Source organism: Spea bombifrons, chromosome 7 (genome assembly GCF_027358695.1).
Source record: "Spea bombifrons isolate aSpeBom1 chromosome 7, aSpeBom1.2.pri, whole genome shotgun sequence".
In the NCBI taxonomy this organism is placed as follows: Eukaryota; Metazoa; Chordata; class Amphibia; order Anura; family Pelobatidae; genus Spea; species Spea bombifrons.
The window spans coordinates 26,418,173-26,429,194 of record NC_071093.1 but is presented as its reverse complement, the minus strand read 5'-3'; the positions used below and the strand labels follow the sequence as shown (position 1 = coordinate 26,429,194).

General features: G+C 38.1%; 1 protein-coding gene across 1 annotated transcript; it reads left to right on the top strand.

Annotated features, from left to right (window-relative positions):
• The first annotated feature begins 244 nt into the window (after positions 1–244).
• On the top strand, positions 245–9,261 carry DNAJB11 (DnaJ heat shock protein family (Hsp40) member B11). Its single transcript, XM_053472168.1, has 10 exons — positions 245–476; positions 1,862–2,018; positions 4,628–4,725; positions 5,116–5,248; positions 6,346–6,488; positions 7,415–7,497; positions 7,592–7,649; positions 8,109–8,220; positions 8,620–8,779; positions 9,174–9,261. Exons 1-10 carry the CDS (start codon positions 403–405, stop codon positions 9,236–9,238), a joined length of 1,083 nt encoding a protein of 360 aa, XP_053328143.1. The 5' UTR covers positions 245–402; the 3' UTR covers positions 9,239–9,261.
• Positions 9,262–11,022: the final 1,761 nt, after the last annotated feature.

The following is an 11,022-nucleotide window of genomic DNA, read 5'->3' as shown; positions in this document are numbered from 1 at the left end:
TTCTAACCAAAAAGGTGGATGCATACATTCTTTTCGGCGACACACTTAGAAGACAGCAAAGAGCGGTGGCAAACGCCTTCATAGAGTGCCCTGATTGGCTGTGTATGTAGAAACCTTAGTTTGCCATGTCTTTGTTTTTGATTGGATAAGCACACCCGGAAATGCACAGTAACAAAGTGAGGAAAGGCGAATTGCTGCCTGGCTGAATGTTGACGTTTTAACTTTTCATTGGCTGCCTCGGTTCCAATGCAGACCATCCAAGTGTAATTGCAAATTCTGTCATTGGTGAAGTGAATAGGAAACGCGGTTGCTGAGGGCTGGAAACCGGTTTCATGCGGTGAAGGATCTACATTCAAACGGATCAGCGGCATTAGGTTTCCGAACACCGGGCAGCTTTGAGCCATGAGGTTCAACTATGTATCAGTGAGCAGCTTGTGCCTCCTTGTCGTGTATCTGGCCGACATTGCTATTGCTGGGTAAGGATGTGAGGAATGATCTGATCAGTTTCTGCTGTGGCAGGTTATTGATAATCAGGGTCATCTCTCTTATTGTATTAAATACAATTCAAAAATTAATAATCAGGCATAACCTCATATAAACCTTATATCCAAACCGAAATATAAAAGATTGCAACCTGTCAGCTATTACTTTCAAATCTACCATCCCATTGTCTGCTCTTAATGAATCAATGTAGCTGTAAGTGATTATTTTGAATTCTGAAAATGTTTCTTTTGGTGTAAAACATTTGAGGATTGGTATGTGAAGATGTTTATTCAATCTATGATATGAAGCAGTGGATGTAGATGGATTCCCAGTTCTCCTGGTGGGGTTACATTCAAAGATTAGTTCTGGTGTATAGTATTCAGCCGCAACATTGTGTTGTTGATGTGGAAACTGCGGGTTTTCTACATTTTCGAACAAGAGTAGTCCTCCTTTATGTAACACCATTAAATGTACCCGGTAGAAAAAATAGATGTGCTTCATCGTTACCCATAACAAGTCAAAGTCACTCAGGAGGGACTACTTTACTGTATTTGGATGATTGAAATTGCTGGTGGGATAAGAGATGGAGCCCAAGAACACTAAAGTCTCTTAATCAGCAAATTGATCTGTCCAAATAAATTATACACAGTGTAACCCTAAAAAATGCACATTTGTATGATCAATAAGGACTGGCTGTTGTGTTGCTGGTTGTGTCTCCATTTGGGATTGTTTTGTCCTGAAGGTGGTCATTTCAGGGAAGCATTGGTTGTTGCTAATGCCATATATGACCTCTATTCTTGTGTCAACAGCAACAAGAAATGTGGGTTCCGCAGAGGTAGATCTTTTGGGCTGGGTCAGGCCTAGATCAGGGCCCCACCAAATCACCTCCCAGCCGGTACATTTATATAAAGCTTCCTTTAAGTTTGAGCCCTTCCTTCCCATCAAGGAAATGACGGGAAACGTCAAACGGTAGTCACAGGTGTAAAAGCGTAACATCAACAATTTGTAGGAGTTTGACGAGTCACGTCACAAAGTAGATCTGTGAATGTGAAGGAGCCGTAATCATACCATGGTCATACCGTAATCACATTTGGGAACTCCATTTATACATATCCTTATTTCACAAACTCGGTCTCTGGTATTATGCCTGCTGTATATTTACACATAACCGCTATAGAATCTGTTAGTGGGATCTCTGATAATTGGCAGGATCTTCAAGGATGTTTCAATTCAATGTTTTGACGCTTCATCATTATAAACCCTTTTTATCCAGTTACACTTGGTAAAAACAAGCAACCTTAAATAATCTTAAATATTCCTTGGCTATTTGATCAATACGAGATTGTTCTGTTATGCATCTATCTTTTCTTCATTCTAGCCGTGACTTTTATAAGATCCTGGGGGTGTCTCGAGGAGCTACTGTAAAAGAAATAAAAAAGGCATATCGTAAGTTGGCATTGCAGCTACATCCTGATCGAAATCCAGACGATCCTCAAGCGCAAGAAAAATTCCAGGATCTGGGTGCTGCCTATGAGGTATTAAAATATATATGGCGTCCAAAACGGCTAAAAGAGAAGTGAAACTTGGCGCTGATATTTTTAAATGTTGCTGCGGTTTTTGGTGTGACAAGGCAAGGAATCTTTTTTAAACATCGCTTTATTGGCATGCAGGAAATATAGTGACATAAAAAGATGTCTTATTGACCAAGATGCTGGTCAAAAACCTTTTTGAAAATATCATAACCATTTATTGTTCTGTTCCATTTACACTTTAGCATATTTTTTATTGATTTTATCCCCCCTATTCACTATGGATCTTTGTCAGTTGACTGCATTGTAGAATAACTGAGTCCCTGAGAAAATGTTAAAGGGATGTGATGTAAATTGTTGAAAGAACTATATCTTGGAAGGGATTAGGTATTAGTACATTAGAGAAATCATGGTTATTTTGCAAAATTGGTAGAGAAGCTGCCTTTACATTTTAAAATCTCTCTCTGCAAAATTGCTCCGATAAGCTGCAAACATATTACGTACCGTATTCAGTGACTTTTTTTTTTTACGTTTGCCCTCTGATTTAGTGCTTTGCAGAAGAACTGCTAATAAGAGGACAATGTACCTGATGCTGATTTTCAATCTGAATTATTAAAGGAATAATCAAATACCGTATTTGCTTGATTATAAGACGAGGTTTTTTTCAGAGCAAATGCTCTGAAAAATACCCCTCGTCTTCTAATCGGGGTCGTCTTCTAATCAGACCTCAAATAGAGGTCTGATTAGGAGACTAAGATCCAGATCCCCCGCACCGCTGCAGGGGACCTGGATCCTCCTGTCTCACCCCCCCCATCCATCATACACACACTTACCGGTGCTTCCTGCTGTGTTGCCGGGGCAGCGGGTTGACGTCTACGCGATCCGCGTAGACAATGTCCGCTGCAGCCGGAAGGAGGTGTGGCTAGCAGCGGGGGTTGTCTGCGTCCGTCACGTAGACCTTCCCCGACTGTCAGAGATCAGAGCTCCCCGCACCGGTGCGGGGAACTCTGATCTCTGACCGCCGGGGAAAGTATACGCGACGGACGCAGACAAACCCCCGCTGCTAGCCACACCTCCTTCCGGCTGCAGCGGAAGGCGACGTCAACCCGCTGCCCCGGCTGGAAGCACCGGTGAGAGAGGAGAGAGAGAGAGAGAGAGTGTGTGTGTGTGTGTGTGTGTGTGTGTGTTAGTTAAATGGGGTATAGGGTGTGTGTGTGTGTGTTAAATGGGGGCATTTCTGGAGTGGCGTTAAGGGGGCATTTAATAGAGCACTCTGCCTCCTGAAATGCCTTATACCTCCCTATATGGCACTCTGCCCCATAATATGCCTTTTAACCCCCTAAATGCCAGAGTGGGATATAGGGGTATAAGGCATTTCTGGAGGCAGAGTGGCACATAGGGGGTCAAAAGGCATACCATGGGGCACAGTGGCATATAGAGGGTTAAAAGGCATATCATGGGCCACAGTGCCATATTGGAGTGGCAAGCCTGGGGGCAGATGTGCGTAACTGGGGGACAGGTTGGAAAATACAAGAAATAAAAACAAAAAAAATATTTTTCTCAATCATAGCTTTTATTAAAAAAAAAATAGTTTACATGAATTAACATTTACTGGTAAAACTTTTTTCCTTTGGGGTCGTCTTATATGCAGGCTTTTTCTTTTTTAATATTTAATATTCAGATTTTGGGGGGTCGTCTTATAATCAGGGTCGTCTTATAATCGAGCAAATACGGTATTTTAATCTTGGTATTTCAAAATAATTAGAATAATTAGTAAATAAATAGTAAGTAATTTCTTTTTTAAGGATCGACTGCAGTTTAGGTATGAAACTGGGGCCTTGTATATTGGATGGCTTTGAAGACCATAACATTTAACGGTCAGCATTTCTTACAGTTCCTGCTCCTCTGAAATCAAAATACTGCTTGGCACTAGGATTCAGTTATAAACAGACCTGTTTCTCTGGTTTTCACAGTTTATCAGCAGCCATCTTCACGATGGTTCCAGCATATGTCACATTCCCACCCCAGGCTCTTGAGAAAACAAAACTTAGCATTTCAAAAGACACAGAGGATTTCATGGCCATGATCCGAGCCAGCAATGTTTTTCTGGTTCAATGATCTGTTTTTATGGCCACTTACTGTCACAGTTATGAGACACTTTGAGACATTTTCACTGTTCACTCATCTGAAACTACAAAGTAAATAATTACTAAAATTCATGTAATTTGCTCTTTTTTATCCTATTTAATCTTTCTCCAATATTTGCTAGCAAATAATAAGTGTTAGTTTCTGGGTTTGTTTTCTTTTTTTCTTGACTTTATATTTTCCTGGACATTTGTCATCAGCAGAGTTGGTCAAGTATTTATTTATTTTGGCATCTTGTATTTAAAAATGAAATCACTGCGGTTTTTTTAATTTAATAGTTTTCTTTCCTTTTTTAACTTTGTATTTATTTTCATGCTCTGAATTGGTAAGGTTTTTTCCTGAGTGCACATGACAGCTAATAAGTTCGTTAGTGATTAAACATCCTTGTGTTTTGACGTATTACAGAATATTGTACTCTTATATTTGAGCAAGCAAGGATGTTTACTGGATGTTATTTTCCTTTTTTTCAGGTGCTTTCTGATGAAGAAAAAAGGAAACAGTATGATGCGTATGGAGAAGAAGGTCTTAAAGATGGCCACCAAAGCTCCCATGGGGATATTTTCTCCCAGTGAGTCGACTGATCAGTACTAGGCTAACATTTTAATACAGTAATCCCATTTATGTAACTGCGGAGATTAGTTGGGACAGTCCTGATTTTCTTTATGTGAGTGATATAAATCGAGAAAAGGAGATTCTTGTTTAAGGGTTTGAAAAAGAATTCTATTGAAAGCTTGTAGTTTTTATTGGATGACATTAATATTTTTATACAGATAAATTTTCTACTTTATCAGGGACTACAAGATATTGCTATAGATTATACAAAGACGTTGTGTCTCTCACTGGATCTTGTACAATATGTATATCGTTAGTTGAGTTTATTAGTGTATTGCAGCTATGGCTACATTTCGCAGTTGGAAATTAAGATTTGTAACTATCTGTATTTTCTTGCTTTGCTTAGCTTCTTTGGAGACTTTGGTTTCATGTTTGGAGGTAATCCACGACAGCAGGACAGGAATATTCCACGAGGCAGTGACATCATCATTGATTTAGAAGTTACATTAGAAGAAGTGTATTCGGGGAACTTTGTAGAAGTAAGTAAATGTTGTGGCTACATCTTATTCTATATGCAGTTGTGTTTTTTATTTCATGTTACATGTGTTTGTTATGTAAGGCTAGGTTTATCTTCCTTGCACGCCGCTTGTCTTCTGCTTCCCTACTCTATGTAATCCTAGCATATAAGGCCCTCCATAACACTGCTCCTTCATACGCTTATTTCATAAGCAAATACTCCCCTACTCGAGCTTTGCATTCTTACCATGGGCTAAGGCTCTCCTCCTCACTTATCACCTCTTCCTTTTCCCATGTATAAGACTTCACTCGTGCTGCCCCATATTACTGGAACCTACTTCCACCGAACCTTCAGCTTTCACCCTCCCTCCCAACATTCAAGAAACATCTCGAAAGCCACTTCTTCCTAGAAGCATACTATCTTAGCTGCTAGAACTTCCTTGTTACAACCAGCACACTACCTGTCCCCCTTTCTCTGTGCCTTATGTTTGTCACCCCATTCCCTCAAGATTGTAAGCTTGCGAGCAGGGCTCTCACCACCTAATGTATCGGTTTGTCTTAGTCTGTCAATTCTCGCCTTGTCATACCCCTTGAATATATGTATTGTATGAAGGGCTGCGTAAATTGTTGGCACTTTATAAATAAAAGGTAATATAATAGGGTATGCTTAAATATGAACCTATTCTTTTATCCTTCACACTCTCGCTAAGGAAGAATGCATATTAAAGTACTCTGTAGGAAACCTAAAAATAAAGAATCCACTTGATGTGGAAACTGCAGCCCTGCGGTAGCCCTCCTCTTCTCTGGCCTGATTAATATATCTCCTGTGTGGAACAAAGGCTAGAATATTTGCAAAAGGGACCACACTGTTGTCATATGCATTGAAGCAAAGGCTGTGTGGAACAAAGGATAGAATATTTGCAAAAGGGACCACACTGTTGTCATATGCATTGAAGCTTAACGGGCAGTGTCATAATGCCCATTTGACGAAGAGAGAAGGTTTTCCCTCCGTCCCACAAAGAGCATATGTAAATGGCAAAATGTAGCACGTGTATAATCAATTAATCTGTTTAAATATCGTAGTCAAAATTAATCTTTATATGTTTTCTCTCCTACATAGGTAGTAAGAAATAAGCCTGTAGCTCGTCAGGCACCAGGCAAGCGTAAATGTAACTGTCGTCAAGAGATGAGAACAACACAACTTGGTCCAGGACGCTTTCAGATGACACAGGAGGTTGTCTGTGACGAGTGTCCCAACGTCAAGTAAGTCGTTTGCATTCAAAGTAGTTGGCCTATGTCTCCTTGTTAAACCATTACCGCCATAAACAACCTATTGGATTCCTGTCATTATTTTATTAATTCTGCAGGTAGCACAGTCTAGATCTGAACAAGATATTTCTACAATGTCCAGATGAATGTTTAACTGAAACCAGTTTGCATTAAATATCTCTATGATGGGAAAAAAGGGCAATTGTGAAAATTGTATGCAAGCTTATAAAATTGTCTAACAGTCCAAATACAAAAATGCAGGTGTTTAAAACACAATAGGAGCAGCTCCATTGTTACCCCATGTTGTGGGGATATATTTATTTTCCAATTACTTCTAGGGCTTAGCAGTAAGAAACTGTAACACAAATAATTTGGGGCTTTTCTACAGAAACTAGGACTGTTTTCTTTGTAACATGTTGGAATGGTAGCTTAGTGTCCCCTGTAAGTTATCCTGTTACAAATGCATGGAGGGATTCACTCCCCAGGTTGCGTGTGTGTTATCCTCACTGCCAGCCAGCTTTTGCTCATCACATGGAGGTGCTGTAACAGAGTCCTTTTGCATGCATGTACAGAAAGCCCCCCCCCAAAAAAAAAAACTTTTTCACAGTTCAATCTGTAAAAAATTTACTTAGCTTGTGCTAATGTCAAAATAAATAAAGAAATATATATATATATATATTTATTTATTTGTACTGATTTTGAAAATGCCTTCTATCTGGGCCATACTAGTGATCACGCTAAAAGTAGTAATGAGAGTTGGCTATTAGCAACAGAACCTAAGCCTGTCCACTGCATACACGCACCGCTTGGCAATAAGTACCACTAATTAAAATGTGTTACACTCCAACATATTATCTTTCCTGTTTCTTATCTTACAACATACCCCAATTTTTATTAATTGCTTATTTTTCTCCCACCAGACTTGTAAATGAAGAGCGGACTCTAGAAGTAGAAATTGAACCAGGAGTGCGAGATGGCATGGAGTATCCCTTCATCGGAGAAGGTAAGTACAGAGTATAATTTCCCTTGTACCTGTAGAACATTACCATATTGTTATTTATCTTTCCTAGTTTACTTATGAATGTATTATTCATTAGGTGAACCACATATTGACGGAGAACCTGGAGACTTGCGTTTTAAAATCAAAGTTCTTAAGTAAGTAAATGCAGTTGTAGATTTTTAGATTTTTCTTTCTATGGAGACATTAATATCTCTTCTTTGTCCCTTACATCTGACCTGATAGTTTGTTGATCACAGGTTAATGAAGTAACAGGAAAGGTTTGGGGAGCTGCAATGATTTCTTAAAGTAGAAAATCCACTGGTTTTATGTAAAACGCTGATGGCTCAAATTCTACTTTCAATAGCAATGGGGGTTTTCACACCTACCATTGTCAGTCTGCTCTAAGCCCTGCTGCGTTGAAGGTGGCAGCTTTCTGGGTTGAAGTAAAATTTTAAATATTGCTAAACAACTATTTTTGCAGGCAGCTCATTTAGATTTTCCCTATGTTATCTCATCACATTATCAACATTCAAAACTATGATCTAGAGCTAAGGAAACTGGGCTTCTTTTTTCAAGGCAAAATGAAAAATATATATATTTTATGTTCCTAACAGACACCCAATATTTGAAAGAAGAGGAGATGATCTGTATACAAATGTAACTATATCTTTAGTTGAAGCACTTACTGGATTTGAAATGGATATTTCCCATTTGGATGGCCACAAGGTAAAAAAAAATCTGTAAATTAGAAATATTGAGTGTTTTTCGTACAATTTTATTCCTTTTCATCATCAGAGCTTGGGCAGCCTTAGAAACCAAAAAGGGTTTTTTTGTTTGTTTTAATCTGATTAATTCGTCAATTTATGACAAACTCTGCAAAGCCTTAAAGCTTCCATAGAGGAAAGAGCAGCATAATAAAATATCAAAGGATTTCTTCCTAATATAAATAGCATAATCTGCCAGACACTAATGTTTGTTAGTTTGATTTTGCATACATGAAAAAATGTTGATGGTTGTGTTTACAGGCTGATGTTATATCACTAAACTCCATGCTTGTTTTATTGTATAATAGTGCTGTATGTCACATATGTGTCACACATATCCCAATTTTAATTCTACTTACAGGTTCACGTAGTGCGTGACAAGATAACCAGACCTGGAGCAAAACTTTGGAAAAAGGGAGAAGGTCTGCCAAATTTTGACAATAACAATATCAAGGGTTCTCTGATTATCACTTTTGATGTTGAATTCCCCAAAGAACAGTTAACAGATGAACAGCGGAATGGTATGCTATACCTCCTTCTCCCTGTCTGCAAAAATCTATAGTGACTCCTATATAGTAAATTATCAAAAAATCTCTCTCTTTTTCTCTCTGTTTCATGTATCCTCTAGATTGTAAGCATGAGAGTAGGACCTCCTTTACTTAAAATATTGGTTTGTCTTAGTCTATCAGTTCTAGTTTTGTCATACCCTTTCAATGACGGGACATTTGTGTGTGTGTGTGTGTGTGTGTGTGTGTGTATATATATATATATATATATATATATATATATATATATATATATTTATACACACATGAATATGTGACTATATGCCACCATTTTTCAGTGAACACTAATGATCTCTATAGACATGCCCTCTTTGAAGCATTACTTAACCTTCAACCTTCTGTATTTTAGGTGTGAAACAGCTGCTGAAGCAAGGATCAGTACAGAAGATTTATAATGGGCTTCAAGGATATTAAAAGGCGTTTACAAAAAAAAAAAATAGCTGGACTTTTTTTGTTGTTCAATTATTATATTATTAAATAACTTGTTACGGTTCTTTAGTCAAAATCATTTTTGTACCTTTACTGCCCCTGGTAAATCCTGAGTCTGATTTCCATCAAAGATTCCTGTTGTAAACTAGATAAGATATTTCAGAAATGTACCCAGTATCTTAGATAGACAAGGCATAAAAACTATTGGACATAACATTTAATGTTTTCTTAAAATTTTAACGAATGGTATTTAATCAAAAATTAGAAATGACTCTGAAGTCCCTTCCCGGTACATAATGTTTATACAAAGAAACGTTTACAATGTGTTCTTTAGGCCTTTGCCTCGAAGTGCACTGGCGCCGTGGTCTGTTTTTATAGGCTTCTATGGTATTTGAGGCTCACCAAGTTCATTGTTGAACCCAGACTTAATAAATGTGTTCGCAGATGGCCGCTTGTGTGACAGACAAGCGTTCAGGGATCATTTCCGTGTTAGGAATTCCTAACCGCTCAGAATATAGCAGTAAGGTAAGGTGTTACACTAATGCCTGAAAATAGCAATAGGCATGATTTAAGAGACACACCATCATGTGTGCTATCTCTTTTAATTAGAACAGGATATTGAGTTCCAAAACATTGAGGCTCCCATTAACCACTTTCCATAGATCACAAAAAGTGCATGCTCGTGCCACCATGCCTATATATAAAGGGAAGCAGGTGAGTATTAGTGACATTATAGGAACAAAATGGCATAAGATGGGTGACATGTTAAAACATTGTATACAGAGACAAAAAAAGCCACCTAACATTTTACAAGTTGCTTAATCGTAGGAGGATGCTAGAGCCTTGCTTTAGTCGGATGCCGCTTTATTCCACAATTTATTGTGGAATTGGTGCAGACACCTGCATTGAGGTGCAAGTCGTCTTTTGGACTTCTTGCTTGCATGTGTTTACATTCATGGACAGTCTGGTTTCCACTAGTGTAATGTGTTTTTTTTTTTTTGTTTTTTAGTATTACATTTTCCCAAATTATTTTTACTTGCTTCCAGTAACAAGGAGTATTCTTATTTTAAGGTACCCTTCTGTGCTTTGCTAAGGATGATTTTGTCTGTTTACTAAACTTTTGAACAATATTAATACTTTGTTTTGGGAGTGAGTATCATCAAACTAACAGAAGCTTTGGGGGTCAGCACTATTGCTTCTGTTGCCCTTTCTGCGGTAATCCACTCATTCATTTTCTTAGAATACGTTCAGAAAGGCAAAACAAAGGTGCTGAAACCTTGCCTACCTGGTCTGTTTGCCTCTGATTATATGCATGGTGGTAGACTTTTTTCTGATTTACATAAATACAGACACATGTATTTCATTTAATTTTGGGTTGCCTTTAATATGATTTGCAAGTCAATCCCCGTCTGTGTGTGCATTTTTATATACTTGTGTTAAGGGATATGCTTTAGTTGCCTTGCACCTATTATAATTTGGCTACATGTATGCTTTTCTTTAAATCATCCAAAATGACAACTCCCAAGTCTTTCTCCTGATGTAATTGTAAACAATCAGTTCACCAAATTGATGGAACAAAAATTAAATGTGGTTTATCACCACAAACCTTAATACAGATTTTTGTGATCAGAAGTCAATAAAATCTAATTTCAGGCAGGACATTTTCTAAGACAACTGGCAAAGTAGCCATACGGTAGACTTTATGGTGACAAGAAATATACACATATGTTTCTATTGTATCTCGTCTAGGTATTACTAAGTATTCTTAG